General features: G+C 43.6%; 1 protein-coding gene across 1 annotated transcript; it reads left to right on the top strand.

Annotated features, from left to right (window-relative positions):
* Nucleotides 1-346: 346 nt before the first annotated feature.
* Nucleotides 347-24517, top strand: ctsa (cathepsin A). Its single transcript, XM_070959596.1, has 14 exons — nt 347-468; nt 15428-15594; nt 17224-17335; nt 17419-17469; nt 17605-17691; nt 17778-17933; nt 18077-18253; nt 18596-18687; nt 18911-18989; nt 19083-19231; nt 19518-19593; nt 19954-20043; nt 20321-20422; nt 23720-24517. Exons 2-14 carry the CDS (start codon nt 15428-15430, stop codon nt 23801-23803), a joined length of 1422 nt encoding a protein of 473 aa, XP_070815697.1. The 5' UTR covers nt 347-468; the 3' UTR covers nt 23804-24517.
* The last annotated feature ends 84 nt before the right edge of the window (nt 24518-24601 follow it).

Here is a 24601-nt window from a genome sequence, read left to right as displayed (position 1 = left end):
TGTCTGTGTTTTTTGGTGTTTCGGCAAAAACTTCCAGGTGAAGAAAAGTGCTGATGTGTAGACTTTTGCTCTGTGTGTCAGGTGTGTCCTCTCTCTGCTGTGGTTCAGGTGGTCCGGACCTTCGTTCGCGCACCGGTAGGGTCTTTTTTTTTCCAGGCTTCTGATTGGCAGCAGGTTCTGTCGGCACCTGTTGGTTTGTTGCTTTGCAGTGTTGATGTGGACGATGTTTTTTTTTAAATATATTTTATTTATTTTTGGAGGGAGAAGAAACTAGTTTTAAGAACCCCGTATAGGTGGGGAGCCGCCTCCGCAGACACGCAGACGTTAGCTGGGGGGGGGGGGGGGGGGGGGGGGTCATGTGACTGGCCGCTGTCATGTGACGTGCTGATTCTTTATGTCTTCAGCTGCAATCACTTCAGCTTTAATCTACCTGTCCAGCGGCCAGCCAGGTGAAGACCGACAGACGAGGTGAGTTCTGACTGAAGGTTCTCGGTTTCTCGGTTCAGATCTCAGTGAGCTTTTTACGGTTTTCTCGGTGAAACGTTGCTGTTTTTGTGCTTGTTAGCAGTTAGCTGAGCTGAGCTGTTTCCGGGGTAGAAACTGTCGGCAGAAACGAGCTTCAGACTGTTTTAAAGTGCTTTTTCTGTTAAACTTTATTAAACAGAGTCTGTCTGACGGACGAACGGCCGCTTAAAATGAACCTTTTCCTCTCGAATATTGTCAGACTTGAGTCAGTTTAAAGTGAATGAAACGTTCATTCTGTGTGGATTAAAACACTTCAGATTATTTGATTAAAAATAATTAATGAATTTTAAGGCGGAAACTTTTTGATGATTAAATTCGTGAGACAGAAAATGAGCCAAACACGTTGTTTCCAGGCTGGCTCCTGTTGGCTCCCCCCGCTGCGTTTCTCCTCTTTAATCCGCGTTTCCTCTTTCCGCCAAACTGAATGTAAAAATCCCTCAATTGTATATTCGGTTCTTCTCTGAGTAAAAAACGAACACTCTCTAACCCAGACTGAGGAATATGAAGTCGCACTTTCTTCTAATTAATTCGGTTCACAGAATATCAAGCACATGTCTGAAGTCGTCAAACACCACGCGTTCTAGACCCGGTCCCGAAGTCCCGCAGCCCCCCTGCTGTGTGTTTTGCTGCTTGAAGACCAAAACCAAAAAGCAACTGTTTCCGTTTTGTCTGTCCGTCACTCGTTGTCCTCCAAGCTGCAGTCTGACACCGCAGTTCAGCCTTCATTTCCTCAGGCTCCTAATGAGTGATGAAGTCCATGAGCTAAATGCGGCTCACAGAAAGTAAGCACACCTGGCATTTTAATAAAACATCAGCTTCTTGATGTGGGTCCTGTAGCGCCCCCTGCCGTGTCATGTGACAGCTGATGCAGGGTTAGTGTCACATGGTGTCACATGCAGAGATTTCTCCTTCAAAGTGAAACTCACAGCTTCAGACGTTCTTCTGCACCGATGGAGGTTGAAAGGGATCACTGGCTGTGCTGCAGTCTGCACTCCTACCTGAGACACTCGGATTTAGACCGGAGCACCAAGTCAACTATGACTTCTGCAGGTGTTGATGTCACTTCCTTTTTTTTTTTTTTTTTTTTAAAAAAAAAAATAATTGACACAGCTACAGATCACATCCAATACAGATATATAAACAAACAAACAAACAAACACAAAGACCCCCCCCAAAGGAAAAGAAGAAAACAAACAAACAAACAAAAAAGACAAACAGCTAAGCAAAACAAAAGAAAATACCAACAATGCAGGAGCACAATATTACAGCCAGTATTGGCAGGGTTCACCAGTGAGGGTGTTCATGCGGCATTAACTGGGCTGAGTATTGATACTCTGAGCACACGGTTTGTTTGGACAGCTTTCTTATTTTTACAGTCTTTAATTGTAGCATTTGTTTTGGCATCTGTCCATTTTTTCTTATGAATGTGGAATTTCCCAAGCATCAGGATTAGTTGTACAAGAAAGACTGTATCATCACCCTGGTTTCCTTCAAAATAAAAGAAAATGTCCTTTTCTTGTAAAAGAATTATTTGTCCTGTTGCTGTACATCAGTCCAGAATGCTTTTGAAAATTCACACTGATAAAACAAATGATGAATTTTTCCTCTTCATTGCCACAAAATTTTCTTAACAAATCAATATCAATTTTAAACCTTGCCGGTATTTTTTGTGTTGGATAAATCTTATGTAGCATCTTAAATGAAACCTCTTTAGCTTTTGATTGTCCTGGAGGTAAAGTTGTGGTTTGAATACACTTTCTAATATATTTGATTGAGCATCTCCTCTTTGTTATATCGATTTCCCCCACAAAGATCTGACTATTAAAGGATCCAGCAGTAGGAGAAATAAAATCATAAGTTCCTGAGCTTCTCAGAAGCTGCAGCACAGCCCCTGGTTCAGCATCCAACACTGCTGCATGCTCTTTGGGTGGGACTGGAAACTGAAAGTTATTCATAAATTCTTGGTAAGAGTAATTGTCCTCCATCATTAACAAGATTTTTAGCATATATGATCCCATGATCAAACCTCTTCCTGTAAAATAACAATTTATTTTTATAGAGAATATTTTCATTATTCCAAATGTAGAGATTAGTTGGTAAAAAACTGTGCTTATAAATCAGTTTCCAGGCAAGTAAAGCTTGTTTATGAAAGTTTGACAGTTTAACCGGTAGTTTTTCTGTTTTAAAAAATGGATTCCACCAACATCATTAAATACAGATTTAGGAAAAATATTCCAGATGTTGTCTCTCTTTGGTTAGGTTTGCTAACCACTGCACTTTGAAAGTGTTGTTCAGCATTTCAAAACTTAACACCTCCATACCTCCTTTACTTTTAGGGTTACATAAAATTTGTTTCTTTACATAGTGACATCTGTTCCTCCATATAAAGTTAAAACAGTCTGATCTAGTTTTTTGTAGATTGCTGGGGGCATTTCCAGAGACAGGGACACATATACAGATCTGGATATACCTTCAGCTTTAGAAAGAAGGACTCTGCCGCTCAGTGACTGGTCTCTCATCAACCACATATTAAACGTCTTGGCTATTTGTTCCGTTATTGGGTTAAAATTTAAATTGCAGCAATAGTTTTTGTTTTTATCAACAACCACACCTAAATAAATAACTGTATTCTTTACAGGAATACCATCCAGGTCTGACAGATCACTGTCTTTGATTGGTATTAGCACAGATTTATTTACATTCATTCTTAGACCTGATACAGTTGAAATTTCATCAATACAGCTGATTGCTTTAATTACTTCATATTTATCCTTTAAGAATATCGTTGTATCATTTGCTAGTTGAGCTAATTTAAATTCTCTGCCTAAAGCGTTTATACCTTTAAATGCATTCTTTTTTTTTTTATACGTACAGCCATGATCTGTGCAACCAAAAGAAATAAAAAGGGACTTAATGGGCAACTTAAGGACCATCATTTTGAAGCTGTGCCCTCTCCAAACATGCTGGCTGAGAGAGTTCTGGTTTGTTTTTTCACTTTAAAACTGCGACTCTCATTGGGACACAGCACCGATGTGCAGCGCATTGTTTACACCAGAGATCAGCTGATCGCGCTGAGGCCGGCCGGCTTGTCAGCCAGAACAACAGAGATCCCCTCTGAAATCTGGAGGATAACACACAGAGGATGCAGAGGAGGACAGAAACAGCGGAGGAAAAGAGCGGGGTCGAGACAACAGAGGCTGACTGAGAAGAGGAGGTATAAGCCGTGCCTCCCCTCTCTCATCATGGGCAACGTGAGGTCGCTGGCGAACAAGGCGGACGAGCTGACAGCACTCGCCAGGAGTCAAAGGGAGTACCGGGAGTGCAGTCTGATCTGTTTTTCGGAAACATGGTTGCATCAGGACATACCCGACGACGTCTCCATCAGTGGCTTTCAGACTGTTCGGGCCGACCAGGACTGCACCCAGAGCGGTAAGCGTAAAGGAGGGGGGCTCGCCGTTCTGGTCAGCAACCATTGGTGTAATCCGGGTCACATTACCATCAAGGAACGTATTTGTTGCCCGGACATTGAACTGCTGGCTGTTGGACTCAGGCCATATTATTTGCCCAGGGAGTTTTCACATGCCATCATCGTTGCTGTTTACATCCCCCCCTCTGCCAACCCGACGTTGGCATGTGATGTCATTCACTCCGCCGTGGCCTGTCTGCAAACTCAACACCCGAGTGCATTCATCGCTCTCTCGGGTGACTTCAACCACATCACCATGGCAACAACAATGTCCAATTTCATGCAGTATGTGAGCTGTCCAACAAGAGAGGAGAGAACCCTGAACTTGTTGTATGCTAACGTCAAGGATGCATACAGCTGCTCCCCCCTCCCCCCTCTGGGCAGGTCAGACCACAACCTTGTGCTCCTCAGTCCCTGTTATGTGCCTCTGGTGAAGAGTCAGCCTACGACCACGAGGACAGTGAGGAGATGGTCAGAGGAGACGTATGAGACACTGCAGGGCTGTTTTGAGGTGACAGACTGGCAGGCACTCTGTGAGCCGCATGGAGAGGACATTGACAGGCTCACAGAGTGCATCACGGACTATATCACTTTCTGTGTGGACTCCACTGTCCCAGCAGGACTGTCCATTGTTATCCAAACAAGCCATGGGTGACTAAGGACATCAAAGACATCCTCAATCAGAAGAAGAGGGCCTTCAGGGCGGGTAACAGGGAGGAGGTGAGAATGATACAGAAGGAACTGAAGGTGAGAATCAGGGAGGCTAAATAGAAATACAGGAGGAAGCTGGAGTGGAAACTCCAGCAGAACAACTTGAGAGAGGTCTGGAGTGGTATGAGGACCATTACTGGCTTCGGGACAAGCAGCAGAGGAGTTGAAGACAGCACTGACAAGGCAAACAAAGTGAATTTGTTTTTTAATAGATTCGACACTTCAGGCGTGGCTCATCCTTCCTATGACTCCTCTGCTGTCTGTCCTGGACCATCATCATCATTCACTCCCCCCTTCTTTCTTTCTTTCTTTCTTTCTTTCTTTCTTTCTTTCTTTCTTCAGGGTTAGGGTTATCTAATATCCCAGAGATGGGAGGACTCGAGTGGATGACTTGACTCGAGTCGGACTCGAGTTGCCATATTTGTGACTTACTTGATCAACATGAACTTAAGACTTGACTTTGACTTGCCTCTCCTGACCTGTGACTTGACTTAGACTTGAGCCATGTGACTTGCCAAGTCATTAAATTCTTGTTAAATTATTAAAAAAAAAATCAACAAATAAATTATTAGATGATGAGCATTGCTTTATTGTGCGTGAGTGCTCTTGACCTGTAGCATATCAGCAAACCTGGCAACCCCTCTCTACAACGCGACAAGCAGAGAGATGGAAGGCACCAATCTCGTCCCGAAAATCGTACAGTTTGCTTTCAAAGATTATACAACAACACAACACAAAAGAGGAGCTGTCTGCAAAATCTGCAATGTTAAAGTCACGGATACTGCGAGCACCACGTCGAATTTTATCAGACATCTCAGGACAATACACAAAGAAAGGTGAGTAACGTTAACATGCTGTGAAGCTTGCTAGATGGATTAAGTTAACGTCTTGACTATTGTTTTTTCACTATTTGTCTGCTGACAAGAGAGTACTAGGCCAGTGGCTTGATAACATTTTGCTATCGACGATTCTGTACTTCAGCTTAAAAAAGAGAGAGACCGAAATAGCTAAAATTGCAAACCTGGCGGCAACTAATGTTAGCTGCTAGTCAAGTGGCGCTAGTACTGGTAGCTAGCTCTCACGCCAGAACTGACTACGTTAGCATATTTGCCTTTATGGATACTAGTGTTACTCCCCTCCCATTTTTCCCAGAGTTGTTGTCTTTTTTCATCATCTGTCCCGTGAGGAAGACACTTTCTCCCAGGACACAAGTTGTCCCGTGTTTTTTTTCTCACCTGGTTGCTCACAGCATGTCACCATGAAACTCCTGAGCAGATCAGGGGACACATTAGCTATGCATTGCTGTGTGTGGAAGCATTTTTTTCTCTCAGCCAGATCAATGCTTCATCATGCAGCACCAGAAACACAGTGATTTATAAATTAGTGCGGCATCCCCCGCCGGTTTAATTCAGAGTCTAAAAATATAGCTATATCCCCGCTCGTATCATAACGTGGACAAACAGCCACACCCCAGTGTTGACGTTCGAACATGAGACGGTAACCGTGGAAAGAAGAGGACAAATTTCAAGCAATTTTTAATTCAACCCCGATTACTGTCGGCTGTAACCATGCTGATCTCAAGTTCCTCAAGTTTCAGTTCCGGTGTTTGTTTGTTTTTTTTTCCAGTTGATTAAAAACAACTTTCTTTAAAACTTTAGATAAAAAAGGGAGTTTAGAAATGGGCCTAAAATTGGACAGAACAGAAGTGTCTGGATTTCTCATCTTTAAAAGAGGTTGCACAGTGGCATGTTTAAAAGCAGCTGGAACACACCCTGATCTGAGAGATGTATTAACTAGAGATAAAATGGTCGAACACACAGTGTTAAAAACATCTTTAAACAAACAAGTATCAAGTGGTTTAAGAACAGAGAGAGTAGCATGTATGTAAATAATGTCACCATAGTCTAAAACCGATAGAAATGTAGCACAGACTGTCTCCTACAGTGCCGAGGAAGACAGGATTTATTTCTGTAAAAGAATGCCAATAAAGGCTTCAATTCAATTTTATTTGTGTAGCGCCAAATCTCAACAGAAGTTGTCTCAGGACACTTTCCATATAGAGCTGGTACAGACCGAGCTCTTTATCTACAAAGAAACCAACAATTCCCTCATGAGCAGCACTTGGCGACAGTGGTGAGGAAAAACTTCCTTTTAACAGGCAGAAACCTCAGACTGAACCAGACTCTGGGTGGGCGGCCATCTGCCTCGACCGGTTGGGTGAGAGAGGAAGAGCAAGAGAGGGAGAGTGAGAGCGACAGACAGACAGACAGACAGACAGACAGACAGACAGACAGACAGGCTTCAGCTTCTTTAAAAGTTCTGCAACATGAAAATTAAAGGACAATTCATCATCTATCCAAATACCCCAAGTACTTATAACAAGAAACCCTTTCCAATGGAGTCCCATCTGCTGTGGCAAGGGTAAATTTATTTAAGTCAACAGTATGTTTTTTTTGTAAAAATCATGTACTTTGACTTTCCTGGATTTAAAACCAATTTAAGATGAGATAGACTTCTTTGAATAATGCAGAAATCATCTTGAAGATTATTTAGAGCTTGTTCAACAGATGAAGCAAAGGAATATATGATTGAATCATCAGCATAAAGATGAATTAAGCTATTTGTGATACCACAATTAAAATCATTGATATAAATAGAAAAAAGCAGAGGTCCTAAAACCCAACCCTGCGGTACCCCTTTGTATATGTTTAAAAATTCTGATATGAAACCATCACCAATCACAGCTTGGGATCGACCAGATAGTTAATGCTCAACCCATTTACAAGAGTTGTAATCAAAACCAATATCATGCAAACGCTCAAGAAGGATGGAATGGTCAACCGAATCAAAAGCCTTAGAGAGGTTGATAAAAAGGGCAACACAATCAAGTTTGCTGTCTAAAGCATGCGCAATATCATTCACAACCTTAGCAGTGGCAGTCACAGTGCTTTGCCCAGGTCTAAAACCAGACTGATAAATATTTAAAACTGCAAATTCAGATAAAAAAAGATCTAATTTGGTTGCTTATCAAGCGTTCTAAAATTTTGGCCAAGCAGGATAATTTTGAGATTGGACGGTAATTATTCAGTTCATTTGCGGGGCCACCTTTGTGCAGAGGAGTTACAAATGCAGTTTTCCATGTATTAGGAATACAGCCAGTTAAGACTCCTTCTCCCCCTCCTCCTTCTCACACCCCCCATCTTCCTGTGTGAGCCCTCTTCACACCTCCTCAGACTACCAGACTATCTTCACTCACAAACCAAAGGACTACACCACCCCTGCCCCACCTGTCACCTCCACAGTGTGCTTCACTGCTGACCAGGTGAGAAGACAGCTGATGAGACTCCACTCTAACAAAGCTCCAGGCCCTGATGGTGTCAGCCCCAGGGTGCTCAAAGCCTGTGCCCCCCAGCTGTGTTATTCAACATGTCTTCAATATGAGCCTGAGTCTCCAGAGGGTCCCCATGCTGTGGAAGACGTCGTGCCTCGTTCCTGTGCCAAAGACATCACGGCCCAGGGCCTCAAAGGATTACAGACCTGTGGCACTGACCACATTATGAAGACTCTGGAGAGACTCGTCCTGGAGCAGCTCCGGCCCATGGTCAAGCCACTGTTGGACCTCCTCCAGTTCGCCTATCAGCCCCGACTTGGAGTTGAGGACGCCATCATCTACCTGCTCAACCGTGTCTACGCCCACCTGGACAAGCCGGCGACCACTGCGAGGATTATATTTTTTGAATTCTCCAGTGCATTCAACACCATTCGTCCAGCTCTACTGGGTGACAAGCTGACAGCGATGCAGGTGGACGCCCCCCTAGTGTCCTGGATTGTGGACTACCTGACTGGCAGACCACAGTATGTGCACCTGAACACTGTGTGTCAGACAGAGTGGTCAGCAGCACTGGGGCCCCTCAGGGGACTGTCCTCTCTCCCTTCCTCTTCACCCTCTACACCAGAGACCTGCCACCTTCAGAAGATTTCTGATGACTCTGCGATAGTTGGATGTATCAACAAAGGCGATGAGGATGAGTACAGGGCTGCTGTGGACAACTTTGTCACGTGGTTTGAGCAGAACTGTCTGCAACTAAATGTGGCAAAGACTAAGGAACTGGTAGTGGACCTGGGGATATATATATATATTCCTTCTCATTCTTTCTTTCTAATTTTATTCTAATCTATAATTCTATTTTGTATGGAGCACTGCTACAAAAAACAATTTCCCCTGAGGATCGATCGCTGATTCTGATTAATTTTATGTTATTGATTATGTTCCTTCCAGGCATAAATCCCAATTGCTCTTCATCAATAATGTCATTTAATCCAAGTTTTAGCCTTTGACAAAAATTGACGCAAATATTTTGGCATCACTCTTCAGCAGACTGACCGGTCTCCAATTCTCAATGCTGAGTTTGTCCTTGTTTGTTTTTGGACTTGGTTTAATGAGCCCTTGTTTCAGGGTTGGAGGTAACTCCTCTTTTTATAAGGCTTATTCAAACATTGCTGCTAGAAATGGGGCTAATGATCGCTATGATCTTTGTAGAATTCTCCTATTAACCCGTCATTTCCAGGTGATTTACTGTCTTTCAAAGCTTTAATGCAAGTTTGTACATAATTTAAGCTATTTTTTTGATCACAGATCAAGTTGTAATTTTTTAACTCTTGATTCTAAGCCTTTAAGGAACACATCAGTATTATCTTGGACTAATAAGTCAGCACTGTACAGTGTTTCATAGAACTTATTGTGAGATTTCCTTTTGATTATCACATATTACATCATTAATTCTGAGTTTGCCCAGAGACGACTGTTCATAATTTCTTTTTTCTAAGTTAAAGAAATACTTTGTACATTTTTCACCTTGCTCTAGCCATCTTCTCCTAGATCTGACAAAAGCACCCTTGGCTTTTTCTTCATATATTTTGTCTAGTTCAGCTTGTGCAGTTGTCAGATCTTTCATTTCTTCTTCAGATTTATTTTACCTGATCATTTTATGTTTTTTTTTTTTTGTGACCATTTGAGATTCTCTCTTTATTTGTTCTAGAAATCTTTTTACTCATTCAATTCAATTCAATTCAATTCAATTTTTATTTGTATAGCGCCAAATCACAACAGAAGTTGTCTCAGGACACTTTCCATATAGAGCTGGTACAGACCAAGCTCTTTTATCTACAAAGAAACCAACAATTCCCTCATGAGCAGCACTTGGCGACAGTGGCGAGGAAAAACTTCCTTTTAACAGGCAGAAACCTCGAGCAGAACCAGACTCTGGGTGGGCGGCCATCTGCCTCGACCGGTTGGGTGAGAGAGGAAGAGCAAGAGAGAGAGAGTGAGACAGACAGACAGACAGACAGACAGACAGACAGACAGAAAAGCAGTCAGAGAGAGAGAGAGAGACAGAGACAGAGAGACAGACATGCAGTCACAGTAACAGTGACAGTGGATGTAATAACAGCAGTAGCAGTTGCAGTGGATGTCAGGCAGGGCCAAGGCAGGAGACGCAGCTGAAATCCACAATCCAGATTCAGCCACTGTCCATGGGAACCTGCAAGACGACAAAGCACAGAGACTCCGGGGAAGGAGCTAAGTTAGTAACACGCCGTGGTAGGACATGAGAGCGTGCAGATGGAGAGGGACAGAAGGACGGAGGAGCTCGGTGTATCTTTGGATGTCCCCCAACAGTCTAATCCTATAGCAGCATAACTAGGGGCTGGTCCAGGACCAGCCTGAGCCAGCCCTAACTATAAGCTTTATCAAAAAGGAAAGTTTTAAGCCTACTCTTAAATGTAGAGACAGTGTCTGCCTCCCGGACAAAGACTGGAAGATGGTTCCACAGGAGAGGAGCTTGATAGCTAAATGCTCTGACTCCTGTTCTGCTTTTTGAGACTTTAGGAACCATAAGTAGACCTGCATTCTGGGAACGCAGTGTTCGAGTAGGGCAATAAGGTACTATGAGCTCTTTAAGATAAGAAGGTGCCTGGCCACTTATGGCTTTGTAAGTAAGGAGAATTTTAAACTCTATTCTAAACTTTACAGGGAGCCAGTGCAAAGTGGCGAGTATTGGAGAAATATGATCTCGCTTCCTGGTTTTTGTCAGAACACGTGCTGCAGCGTTCTGGAGCAACTGGAGAATATTCAGCAGCGAATTTGGGCAGCCTGATAGTAAAGAACTGCAATAATCCAGCCTGGAAGTTACGAATGCATGGACTAGTTTTTCTGCATCATTTTGAGATAAAATATGCCTGATTTTTGCGATATTACGTAGGTGAAAAAAGGCAGTCCTTGAAATTTGTTTTACATGGGAGTGAAAGGACATGTCTTGGTCAAAGATAACTCCCAGATTCTTTACAGTGGTGCTGGAGGCCAGCGCAATGCCATCCATAACTGCTATGTCATCAGAAAGTGACCTTCTAAGATGTTTAGGGCCTACTACTATAACTTCAGTTTTGTCCGAGTTTAGCATCAGAAAATTGCAGGTCATCCAGGTCTTTATGTCATGAAGACATGCTTGTAGTCTAGTTAACTGACTGGTTTCTTCCGGTTTCATTGATAAATATAGCTGGGTATCATCTGCATAGCAATGAAAATTTATTGAGTGCTTCCTGATAATCTTACCTAAAGGAAGCATATATAAGGTGAATAGAATTGGTCCAAGCACAGAACCCTGCGGAACTCCATAGCTGACTTTAGTGAGCACAGAGGAGTCGTCATTAACGCGTACAAACTGAGAGCGATCTGACAAGTAGGATTTAAACCAGCTTAGCGCAGTTCCCTTAATGCCAATGAAATGTTCCAGTGTCTGCAATAGGATGCCATGGTCAATGGTGTCAAATGCAGCACTAAGATCCAGTAAGACTAGTACAGAGACAAATCCTTTATCAGATGCAATTAGAAGGTCATTTGTAACTTTAACCAGTGCTGTCTCTGTGCTATGATGCACTCTAAATCCTGACTGGAAATCCTCGAATAAACTATTATTGTTTAGAAAGTCGCACAGCTGATTGGCAACTGCTTTCTCAAGAGTTTTTGAGAGAAAGGGAAGGTTGGATATCGGTCTATAGTTGGCTAAAACCCCTGGATCAAGAGTAGGCTTTTTCAGTAGCGGTTTTATCACAGCTACTTTAAAGGACTGTGGTACGTAGCCTGTTGATAAAGAGAGATTGATCATGTCTAAAACTGAAGAGTCAATTAGAGGTAATACTTCTTTAAACAGCTTAGTCGGGATAGGATCTAAAATACAGGTAGATGATTTTGATGATGAAATTATTGAAATTAGTTGGTGAAGGTCAACAGGAGTAAAACAGTCTAAAACTGCGACAGACTGAGTAACAGTTTCTACGATTTCTGCGTTTGAAGACAAAACAGTACCTGTTAACGGCAGGAGTCGATGAATTCTGTCTCTAATAGTTAGAATTTTATCATTAAAGAAGCTCATGAAGTCATTACTGTTCAGAGCTAAAGGAATACATGGTTCACAAGAATTATGGCTCTCTGTCAGCCTGGCTACAGTGCTGAAGAGAAACCTGGGATTGTTCTTATTTTCCTCTATTAGTGCAGAGTAATAGGCTGCCCTGGCACTGCGGAGGGCTTTCCTGTATATTTTAAGACTGTCTTGCCAGGCGGACCGAAATTCTTCCAATTTGGTAGAACGCCATTTCCTTTCTATTTTCCGTGAAGTTTGCTTTAATTTGCGGGTTTGAGGAGTATACCATGGAGCTAACCTCCTCTGTTTAATTTTCTTCTTTTTTAGGGGAGCAACAGAGTCAAGTGTCATACGCAACGATCCTGTAGCACTATCAACCAGGAAGTCAATCTGGGAGGGACTAACGTTAGCATAAGACTCCTCTGTTGTATTGAGACATGGCATTGAATTAAATACTGATGGGATCATATCCTTAAATTTAGCTACAGCACTATCAGACAGGAGTCTGGTATAAGAATTTTTGCCTACTGGCTGGTAGTCTGGTAATATGAATTGGAAAGTTATTAAATGATGGTCTGATAAAAGAGGATTCTGTGAGGAGACTATTAAGTCTTCGATTTCAATGCCATATGTCAGAACAAGGTCGAGGGTGTGGTTAAAACAGTGAGTCGGTTCATGTACATTCTGGCGGAAGCCAACTGAGTCTAATACTGAGATAAACGCAGTGCTAAGGCTGTCATTATCAACGTCGACATGTACATTAAAGTCACCTACAATAATTACTTTTTCTGCTTCAAGAACTAAGCTTGATAGAAACTCCGAGAACTCAGCTATAAATTCGGAGTAAGGACCAGGAGAGCGGTATACTACAACAAATAAAAGTGGCTGCACTGTTTTCCATTTCTCATGAGAAAGAGTGAGAACAAGGCTTTCAAATGAGTTGTAGTCGAGTTTAGGTTTAGGGTTGATCAAAAGGCTTGAGTCAAAAATGGCTGCAACTCCACCTCCTCTGCCGCTGCCTCGAGGAATGTGAGTATTAATATGGCTCGGAGGAGTAGCTTCATTTAGGCTCACATACTCTTCAGGACACAGCCAGGTTTCAGTCAGACAAAATAAATCAACATTATGGTCTGATATTAACTCATTTACTAGAACAGCTTTAGAGGACAAAGATCTGATGTTAAGGAGTCCACATTTAATTCTCCTATCTTGTTGTACTATTGCAGAGGTTGTTCTAATTTTAATTAGATTCTTATGTTTAACTCCTCTTCTCTGTACTTTTGGTTTACTTAGTTTACGTGGTCGGGGGGCAGACACAGTCTCTATGGAGTGTTGGGTGGGTAACTGCTCTAATGGAGGCGCAGAGAAGCGTGTAGGACTGCAGCTCTGCCTCCTGGTCTCAACTCTGAGTTGTCGGGGTTAGGTTCATAAATAAAATCGGTCAGATTTCTAGAGATGAGAGCTGCTCCCTCCAAAGTGGGATGGATGCCATCTCTCCTAATCAGACCAGGTCTTCCCCAGAAAGTCTGCCAATTATCAATGAAGCCCACACCGTTTGCTGGACACCACCTCGACAGCCAGCGATTGAACGATGACATGCGGCTAAACATATCATCACTGGTCAGATTTGGCAGGGGTCCAGAGAAAACTACGGAGTCCGACATCGTTTTAGCATATGTACACACCGATTCCACATTAATTTTAGTGACCTCCGATTGGCGTAACCGGGTGTCATTACCGCCGACGTGAATAACAATCTTACGGTATTTACGCTTATCCTTAGCCAGCAGTTTCAAATTTGATTCGACGTCGCCCGCTCTGGCCCCCTGCAGGCATTTGACTATGGTCGCTGGTGTCGCTAACTTCACATTTCTCAAAATGGAGCTGCCAATAATCAGAGTTGGTTTCTCAGCGGGTGTGTCGCCGAGTGGGGAGAACCTGTTAGAAACATGAAGCGGTTGGTAGTGACCCGTGGACTTCAGCTTGGGACTATGCTTCCTTCGAATAGTCACCCAGCCTCCCTGGTTTCCCGGCTGCTCGGGAGCTGTCGAGGGACGGCTAGCCAGAGCTGCACTTGGTCGGTCCGCACCGGCTAAGGGGGCCTGGCTAACTATAGCTAATGGTTTGGTTTCCATGGTGCGGAGCCGAGCTTCCAATTCACTAAGCCTCGCCTCCAACTCACCAAATAAACTACATTTATTACACGTACCAGTATCACTAAAGGAGGCAGAGGAGTAGCTAAACATGTGACACACCAAGCAGGAGAGAGCTGGAGAGGGACAGAGAGAAGCCATCGCTAGCTGCTAGGCTAAGTTGGTATAGCTAGCAGAGCAGACAAGCGCGTAGACAAATAAAATTGACGGTCGCTAAATAAACAGACTTATGGGTGCTTGAGCAGAACTAATGTTACTCTAGAGTGCGGATAAAAGGCCGCTGTAACAAAACACAGAGCAAATTACACTCAGAGGAACAAGAGCGACAAACGCACACTATTCGTAAGGCAGCAACCAGAAACAGGAAGTGAGACGATACGCTTACCTCAGCACGTCCGATTCCAATCCAATTCCTAAAAAAAATTCCGAACTTCAGATTTTATAAACTTCCAGTATTTACTGAAATTATTAAATAATTTGGCTTGTTTCCAGTGTTTATCCATAATTTTTTGAGTTTCTTTTTGAAATTCTTTATTCTGAAACAGTGTCTTGTTTAATTTCCACTAATCTCTGTTAAAGTTCTGTTTTCTTACCCCCATATCTATTCTGATGGTTACAGCATTGTGTTGGTTCTGTTGTAACTGACTCTACTTTATCCTCCATACCTGATGAGATTAACTATTCTATACGAGATTTAAGAGACCTGTCCTTGTTGCTTTTTCATTTGAATGCCTGTGTCTCTGAGCTTGTTTTCTGTTAAGAATAAAGCCATATTTGGTTTTTTTTTAGTATTGGAGGCATAGATATTTACAAGAATGAACTGTTGATGGTGAATCTCAACAATCAGAATTCCATCTCCTTTCTGTATCTGTAAGGTGTTTAATTACATGGCCTTTAAACCTGCCAAACCTGACTGATTGCTGCCACATGAAAACCATAAATCTTTCCCCACTGACTCCTCCAATATGATAAATCTGTGTCTGAGGCATGAGATTCTTCAACCCCCTGATGTTAACAGATAAGACAGAAATTGACATTCAACACCACACTAAACAAGACCCAAACAAACAAACAAACAAACAAACAAACAAAAAAAATCACTTCCGGTTGTGTTTCAGATGCAGGTGTTGATGTCACTTCCTGTTGCGTTTCAGATGCAGGTGGAGGTATTGTTGTGGTGCTTCCTATTCTCTCTGCTGGGCGCTGATGCGGCTCCGGCTGCAGACGAGGTGACTTACCTGCCCGGTCTGCAGAAACAGCCGAGCTTCAGACATTACTCTGGTTACCTGAGTGTGGCCGATGGAAAACACCTGCACTACTGGTCAGTACCTGAGACACACCTGACACATCTGCATCATTACAGTTGGCATTTGTTGATTTTGACCCTTCACCTGAATCCGAAAGCACCAGTGCTGTAATAATCTCAGGTGAGTTAAGTCACATTTTATGTGCTCCACAGTCTGGACAGCATCTGTCGTAGAAGACACCAAACCCCTGACTGCAATGAATTTAGATTCTGTAGAGTCATTGTCTTCAAGGTGAGACAGATTCGATGCAGTGTTTCATGTCATGGAAGATTTCAGTGTCCTGGAAAACTTGGAGAAATCACGAAAAATGTTTTCTGTCACTGACAGCTCTGATCATTCTTCCAAGTGTCTGACAGCATCATGGAAAGATAATCTCTTTGTTAAAGACTAAGATCCTTTTAACCGAAACAGCTGTGAAGTCACACTTACCAAAGCCACCAGACCCCATTTACTCCATTTACAGTTAAAAACACGCTTCATTCAAACTGACAGACAGAAAATAAGTCATCTCTCCACTGTTCAGCAATCACCTCCAACTTTTGTTCGGTTGAAATAATAAAGCCTTAATTTACTGAGTTAGATGTGAAGATATTAGGAGGAGTGAAATAAAGTCACTGATCGCTCATTTAGAAAGCCAAGCGCTCTTTGACTCGGTGTGAGATTCCAGTTGGATTCTTTGGGAGATTATAGCGTCTTTCTTCAGTGCTGCTCTGAGAGACTCGTTTCACTGAAGTGCTGAATCTGTTTTTGTTAATTACAGTAAACCTTCTATGGGCCACGTGTGTGTGCTGTGTGACTCTGGTTTAAACATTGAACTCAACGCACTTGCATAGGAAAAAGGACATACAAAAGGCCGAACAATAAGTTAAATATAAAATGAGCAATAAACAGTATGTAGAATTATGAGGCAATACATGGATGAACAATGGAATTTACAGTGTGAGTTGACGGTGACTGGATTTATATTGAAAACTGCATTTGTGGATGATAAATGACCAGTCAGTGGATGTTTTGGTGTCAGAGGGTTGGTGACACTCTACCTCTTCCTCACTGCACACAACACAAAAGACTCTGTCATTCACATAATTGGTAGCATATTCATACTTGAGCATGCCAGTGTCGCCTTCCTGTAGGCCCTTTGTTCGGACCCATTTGTTCAGCAACGTCCCTTCACTGTAAATCTACAGAAATCAGCCTGTACATCTTCGGGAGAAGAAGTGGTAGCCACCAATCTCTCATTTACTAGAACTACCTGCTACACTTCCTCAAGGAGAACAGTAGCTGCAGGACTCCCAAATTAAAACCCCCTTACACCACATCGCTTCCAAGTTAGTTAGTATTTAAATTCACCATTCGCCCAACATTTGCCACATTCACACCATATCACACCGAACTGTTACCAAAACTTTCGATTGAGGAGAGGCTACATTCAATCTTAAACTAACATACATTTGAAAATACAAGGTGTGAACACTAAGACAAGACCAGATCGCTAATTCCAGAGAGTCTTCATAAGTCCCCTGTATATCCACTGGAGCTTCACTGCATTGCCTGCACATCTGAGAGCTGATCTCAGTTCAGCTGTTGACATCTACCTGGTCGTCACCTGTCATCACACCACCTGACTGTGTCATCGTTTTCAGGTTTGTGGAGTCTCAGAAGAATCCGGTTTCTGACCCGGTGGTGTTGTGGTTGAATGGTGGCCCTGGCTGCAGCTCTCTGGATGGACTGCTCACTGAACATGGACCCTTCCTGGTAGGTCACCCCCACCCACCTGACCCTCACTCATCTGCATCAGTGTGTCACAGTGACACCTGTTGACTTCCCTGTTGTTTCAGATCCAGGATGATGGTGTGACACTGCAGTACAACCCATACTCCTGGAACAAGGTCAGTTAATCAGTTAACAATCTGAACCGCCTGCACCTGTGTGCCATCATGTGACTCAGGTGGTTTGGTCGCATGGCTAATGTTGGTGTAATTCCTGACAGCTGATTAGTTGATTGGTTCACTCTTTTTGAGCAGATTGCCAACATGCTGTACCTGGAGTCTCCAGCCGGAGTTGGCTTCTCGTACTCTGATGATCAAAAATATGGCACCAATGACACAGAGGTCAGTGAAACACATGGAACGTGGCTACTGATTGGCTCAAAGGTGTTCACGATCAGGTGTTTTAAAGAGTTTGTTTTTGTCCTCAGGTTTCGATGAACAACTACCTGGCTCTGAAGGAGTTCTTCCGTCTGTTTCCAGAGTTCAGCAAGAATGAACTTTTCCTGACTGGCGAGAGTTACGGAGGAATCTACATCCCAACACTTGCTGAGAGAGTGATGGAGGATGCCAGCTTGAACCTGCAGGTACACACGAAAATGCTCTGATACTGCTGTATTGTGGCAACTTGGTACTCAGGGTAAAAGCAGAAGTGTCAGATTACTGTTAGCTTGTGGGATGCTAACATTAGCAACCATGTCATGCTCGCTGTGTCTCACTTGTCCTGCAGGGCATTGCTGTGGGAAACGGGATGTCAAGTTATGAGATGAACGATAACTCCCTGGTGTACTTCGCCTACTACCACGGTCTGCTGGGAAGCCAACTGTGGACCAAGCTGCAGACATTCTGCTGCAGCAATGGGAAGTGCAACTTCTACAACAACCAGAACCCGAACTGCTCCTCCAGCGTGAGTCTCACAGATGTCTAAACCTGTCTAAACCGGTGTGAACCAGTTTGTATCTAAAGCTGGTCTGAACTGGACTGTCTTATAGAACCAGGTCTTAGCATGTTCGAATCAGTTTTAAGTGGTACATCTACAATTCATATCAGACCAGTTCAGGTGGCCTCAGACCAGTGTAGACTGGATTAAGCCAGTCTGAACTGGTTTATCTCCAGTCTGAGCAAGTCAGGACCAGTGTATTTTCCAGATAGTCTGAACCTGGTTTTGGGATTAAATCTGGTCTTTCTGGATCAAAATCTGCTTGTACCAGATTAAACCAGTTTGTCTCAGGTGTTGTTTTCTCTGCAGCTGTTTGAGGTTCAGGACACCGTCTACAGTTCAGGACTGAACATTTACAACCTGTATGCACCCTGTGCAGGTGGAGTCCGCCAGAGAGTCAGGTAACCTTTTACTGTAACCTTTGACCTCTGAGTCAACACAGGAAATGCTGTTTTACTTCTCTGGCTATTGGTTTATTTGATGTTTGAATTTACACCAAATTTTTAACATCGTGTCTGTAGCTGCTAAAATGAAACTCACCTGCAGCAGGTGAGGTCTAACCACAGAGCTGACAGTTGGCGGAGGTTGACTTCCTGTTATTGACGGCTTGTTGTTGATTTTCAGTACTGAAAATGGTGAGCTGGTGATCAGAGATCTGGGGAACTCATTCATCCACCATCAGTGGACTCAGCTGTGGAACCAGGTGTGTATGAATTCACCTGATGTCTTTATATTGAAGTTAATTCAGCTGACAGATGGATAGAAACCAGGTTCTCCTCTGACTGTGTGGGAGTAGAAGTTACAAGGTCTGGCGTCTCTCCACCTGTCTGTCCGTCTGGACCCTCCCTGCACAAACTCCACCCCGTCCTCCCTCTACCTGAACAACCCGTATGTCCGAGCAGCCCTGCACATCAGCTCTAAGGCCCTGGACTGGGTCATCTGCAGGTAACTTACCTGTACGCTACACACCTGTACACCGGAATTCACTACAGCCCACTAAGAACACTACACACCACACACCAGTCCCACTTTACACCTGTCTTGCCACACACCTGAACACAGAACACCTTGTTAATCACAATTAAGGTGACCTTGAAAGACACTGAATCACATGTGATGTTTTGTTTTTAGTCATTACTTTTGTAATTGATTTTTCTTTGACTTCTGTGTTTATGGCCGTCATTCCCCTGAGCAGATTTTTCAATGAAGTTTTCATCTGCTTGTGTTGCAGCTCTGAGGTGAATCTGAAATACGGTCGTCTCTACCTGGATGTCAGGAAACAGTACCTGAAGCTGCTCTCTGCTCTGGTCAGTGAACACACCTGCTCTCCTTTGCTTTCATGTCGGGAAATGATCATTTGTTTTACACTCGTTTGGAGCGCCGCCTCCCAAAGGGCAAAATTAATAACCAAATAAATTCAGACTGAAATCAAGCCTCGACCTCTTGATTGAATTGATCTCTGTCTCTACTTCAAAGGAATTCATAGGACAACAGCTTGGTCTGCATGAGAATTTCTTAATCTGCTGTTTCTTAACACAGGATCAATGAAATGAACACACAAGCTGTATTGATCTGTGGATGATAAAGTAAACTATGCAGTGAGTTTGGGGATGGTGAAGGTAAGATTACGTATGGCTGCACTGACAAGTATTTTATTCTCACTGCAGAAGTACCGGATCTTGGTGTATAACGGGGACGTGGACATGGCCTGTAACTTCATGGGGGACGAGTGGTTTGTCGAGTCTCTGCACCAGCTGGTAACTTCATATCGAACTTAATTATCAATAATCAATAAATGGATCCAGCCGTGATCACAGATTACTGCTACTCTGAGCTGGTCATCAACGTGTCAGTTAAACATGAAAACAGCTGAGACTTCTGTCTCTGGTTCTGTCTGTTCTCCTCAAAGGAAGGAGTTTTAACAGATTCATTTGTGTCTCAGTGAATCTTTTATAATCCATTTCAGGTGTCGGCTCGACTCCTGGTGTGATGTCAGGTCATCTCCAGGTGTATTAACCTTGGTGTGTCTCTCAGGTGGAGGTTCAGAGACGTCCGTGGCTGTACGATGACAAAGACGGTCGGCAGGTCGGTGGCTTCGTCAAAGACTTTGACAACATCGCCTTCCTCACTGTCAAGGTAAACTCCCTTGTCACGGGGTTCTCCTTTAAAACACAGGCGTAGTCGGAAATACACTGTTGGTGTTATTTTATTTGCCGGCCTCCCCAGGTGCAAACATATTTACAAAAAAAAAAGTGAAATGCAGAGAAAAAAAAAAGGAAAATAGAACAAAGTTCAAATAATATTCTAGAAAAGGGGAAAAACAAAAAAATCCTTCAATAACTCACAGTAGTATATTTTACCTTCAAAGAAATCACTCACACAGTCTCGAGATCAAACACTGTTACCTCCTCTGTAACCCAGTCAAGACTCTCCATCTAGGGCTGAGCAGCCTCCTTTTAAACCAGTTGCCCCTCCCACTAGGCTCGGTATACACATAAAAAAACCATATTCAACATTTTCCTTAACCCTATTCATATATTTAGTCTCCCAACTTCCACTATAAATAGAGCAAAAAATAGTATTTATGTTCACAAATGTTCCCCTTTAACCATCCCTAGTTATTCATCACGAAATTCAACTGAACAAACAAAACAAATAATAACGTAGGTCACATGATCATAAAACGCGCGAAGACAGACTATTTAATGTAGCTGTCAGTTACGCCCCTGTTTGGCCAACCAAACTAACGACAGTGTGAGAGCAGGATGGACACGCAGCACATCTCCACATGGTAGGTGATAAAATGGTGGTATGAATATGTGTGGAAATATATGTATGAACAGAGGTAGAACTACCAAGTGTGCACCGTTGGCCGTGCTACAGAAACGGAGGAGAAAAGGGAAATGGCTATGGGGTATTTTTAATTACTTATTGAAAAGACGGGGAAAGTGAACAGGGACGTGTGAATGAAAGCGTTTGCGTGCCTATGTGTGTGCGTATGTGTGTGCGTATGTGTGTGCGTATGTGTGTGCGTATGTGTGTGCGTATGTGTGTGAGTGCGCTGCCCAACGTTAGTGACGGAGCCGCTCCGTCACATCCCTCATCTTCTCAGTGCCTCCAAAGGCAACTGGGCTTTGTCTGTAATCCAAAAGGCTTCTTCAGTTCTGACTGACATCTTCATTAAGGGCTGACCATCAGTGACCTGGGGCCTCATGTACAAAGGGTGCGCACGTACAAAAACGTGGCATACGCTCTTTTTCACGACAAAGGTCAGATGTATGAAGAGTGAAATGACCGTGGAAACGTGCGGTGCCTCACGCCAACTTCATGGCTGGAATATGCATGTTTCTCCAGCTGTTGATCCTTTGGTGACATTAGAGGTGATGCTGGGATGTGCATGTCAGACACATGAACAGTTAAGACGGATGAACAATTAACACACCCACGTGTCTGCAATTACATGAGTGGATATAAAAGCATGCGCAAAGTGGTGCAAAAAATACCGTTAAAAACAATGGCTGCTTTAGCAGCATTAGAAGATATTGCAAATGGTGGAATATGAAGAGAGCGTGTGTTCAGAGACAGAGAGGATTTACTGGCACATGATGACAGCTGGCTCATCAGCCGCTTTAGGTTCCCGAAGACAATCCTCCTGAACTGTGCGCAGAGCTGCGGCCGGCCTTGAAGCAGCACAGCGAGCAGCCATGCGCTGCCTGTGCCCACACAGGTGCCGACCACACTGGGGTTCCTGCAACCGGGGGGGTTCCAGAGGGAGCTGGCCGACCGATCGGGACTGTGCCAGTCGACCCTGAGCCGAGCCACGCCAGCCGTGTGGGACTGAATTATCCGCATGTCAGCCAGGTGTATCATATTCCCGTACAATGCAGCTGAACAGGTCAACATTAAAGCGCAATTTGCAGCGAGAGCCGGTTTTCCAAATGTAATCGGAGCTATGGACTGCACACACGTTGCTATAAAAGCGGCATCACATGATGAATTTGTAGATGTCAACAGGAAACATTTCCATTCGATCAGTGTACAGATCATATGTGATGCGCAAATGCAATTAACCAACATCGCAGCGAGGCGGCCTGGTTCAACGCACGATTCATACATTCTGAGTAACAGCATGGTTGGGAACAGACTACAAGCTGGCTCTGTGCTCGATGGGTGGCTTCTTGGTGAGTAAATTTATTCGTGTTATTGTCATAATATTAATCCCTGAGATGCGCATTCAGCATGTGCGCCCCCAAATTCTGTCCCGCCTTCACAGCATCATTACTAGTCAGTGGTTAGATTTAGTGACCTGCTGTTTGTTGCTGGTTAAACTGCAGCTTAAGATCTTTCTAAGAAGTCCCTGATTGTCTGTGTGTGCAAAGTACTCATGTTAATAACCCCGTGCATAAAGTGTGAAATGTCTTAATCAGCCTCACCTTTTCCCCGGCGCACTTCTGCACTAATTTGCAACAGTAGTGTGTGATCCATGGACGTAGTGTATAAAATCAACGAATGGAAACTGTAAATCCAGTTTACTGGCTGATGACCCCTCTCACCAATCCTCAGACTGAGAGCAGAGGTACAATGACCTCCATTCCTGCACTCGGTCAGTCGTTGAGCGGACAGTCGGTCTACTGAAGGGACGGTGGCGCTGCCTGGACAGGACTGGGGGTGTGCTGCTGTACAGTCCCAAGAAGGTGTGCCGCATTGTGATGGCGTGCGGCGTCCTCCACAATGTGGCACACCGGCACACCGTACCACTGCCAGAGCAGCATATCCCCCCACCAGACGCTTCACATCCACCTTGATGTCGGACCACTTCCTGTTCACTTCTGCTTGTGTGCGCTTCTCTGATCACAGCATTGACAGCCTCACACACTCTCCCGCTCACTCCTTCCATTTGTTGCTTATGCCGAAGGACGGCGTGCCAAACAGCACATTTTTGCGCACCTCCACTTCAGCCAGTAGCGCCTCCATTTCGCTTTTGGTGAAATTCTTTTTTGATTTTCTGATTGTGCAGAGAGGGGAATCCCAGAAGCAGGGCTCATTTAACTGTGATTTGCATATTTAAATAGGGGCGTGGACAGGGAGGGGTCGGGAACTCCAACGTGTGCGCTCAATTCCATGTTGATTGGGATGTACAAACGATTCGTGCGTGCGTGCAGATTCATACATCTGGATATTTTTGTGCGTACGACATTTTCTGGATTTGAGCGTACGCCATGTCTCAGCAGGAAATCCACACAAGTCTTTGTACATGAGGCCCCTGGTGATGTCATCTTTGCGTGTGTGCTGCTCACCTGTGTAAATAGGTTTTATTGTGTTTTGATGGGAGATTTCATCACGTTTTTATTCATATCTGAAAATGCTTCTGATGATTGGTGTGTTTGAGTCTTTAAATTCTGCTGCTGACCTTTGCCCTCTGTCATCCTGCAGGGTTCAGGTCACATGGTTCCATCAGACAAACCAATTGCTGCCTTTGCCATGTTCTCCAGATTCATCAAGAGACAACCCTACTGAGGCCTAACCTTTGACCCCTGCTGGGCCACCTGTTCCACTGACCTGAGTCACCTTCAGCCTGCAGTATTTTAATTTAGTCTGATTTTTTTTTCTTCACTGCCAGCCAATCAGCACAGCTCTGTGTTGACTCACTCTACCAGTCAGTGTGGTAGTCCATGGAAATGAGCGCTGCCATTAGTCTTGAATGTTTTCATGTAAAACGTGTTGTCTTTGTTCATTTAAAGGGAAATCCAGAAAATAAATGATTGTTTTGACTGTTTTCACTTGAACTGGAAATAATCCTGAGATGAGCTGCACTGATGATCTTTTCATTAACGATGAATCTGCCGACTGTCTTCTCAATTGCTACGTTAATAAATTTTCGGAGAACATTGAAAAAATTAACAGTGACAATGAGTTTTGGTCAGTGTCATGCTTTTCAGGATGTATTTTCAACCTTCACACTGCTTTTGGCTCTTGCCAGCAGGATGAATGGACAACTAGGGCAGTAGCACATCCTGCATTTTCTCCTCAAACTGTTAGCCGGGGGCCACAATGTGTTCACTTGAAAAACAGGATTTTGTAAATCAGTTTTTCAGATCTGGTCTGTTTTCCTCTCGTGCTGTGCTCTGGAATCCCATGTTGAGCTTAGTTCAAAGGTGTTCAGCTGATTAACTGCAGTTTTTTGTCTGAGTAAAAATAAAGATCAGTTGAATCTGTGAAAGAAAGAGCGCCAACAATCAACTGAAATATTAGCAGATTACTTTCTCTCCGTCCACCACAGAAAACTGAAGACCTTGATTGAGGTTGAATAGTCTT

This window comes from Chaetodon trifascialis, chromosome 3 (assembly GCF_039877785.1).
Source record: "Chaetodon trifascialis isolate fChaTrf1 chromosome 3, fChaTrf1.hap1, whole genome shotgun sequence".
Lineage (NCBI taxonomy): Eukaryota > Metazoa > Chordata > Actinopteri > Chaetodontiformes > Chaetodontidae > Chaetodon > Chaetodon trifascialis.
Note: the sequence above shows the minus strand (reverse complement) of the source record. Positions and strands in the feature narration are given on the sequence as shown.

Excerpts from the sequence above, each read along its gene's own strand:
- ctsa (XM_070959596.1), top strand. The coding sequence starts at position 15,428 with ATGCAGGTGGAGGTATTGTTGTGGTGCTTCCTATTCTCTCTGCTGGGC. Across the intron at positions 15,595-17,223 it reads GGAAAACACCTGCACTACTG|GTTTGTGGAGTCTCAGAAGA; the intron begins GTCAGTACCTGA and ends CATCGTTTTCAG. Across the intron at positions 18,688-18,910 it reads GGAGTCCGCCAGAGAGTCAG|TACTGAAAATGGTGAGCTGG; the intron begins GTAACCTTTTAC and ends GTTGATTTTCAG.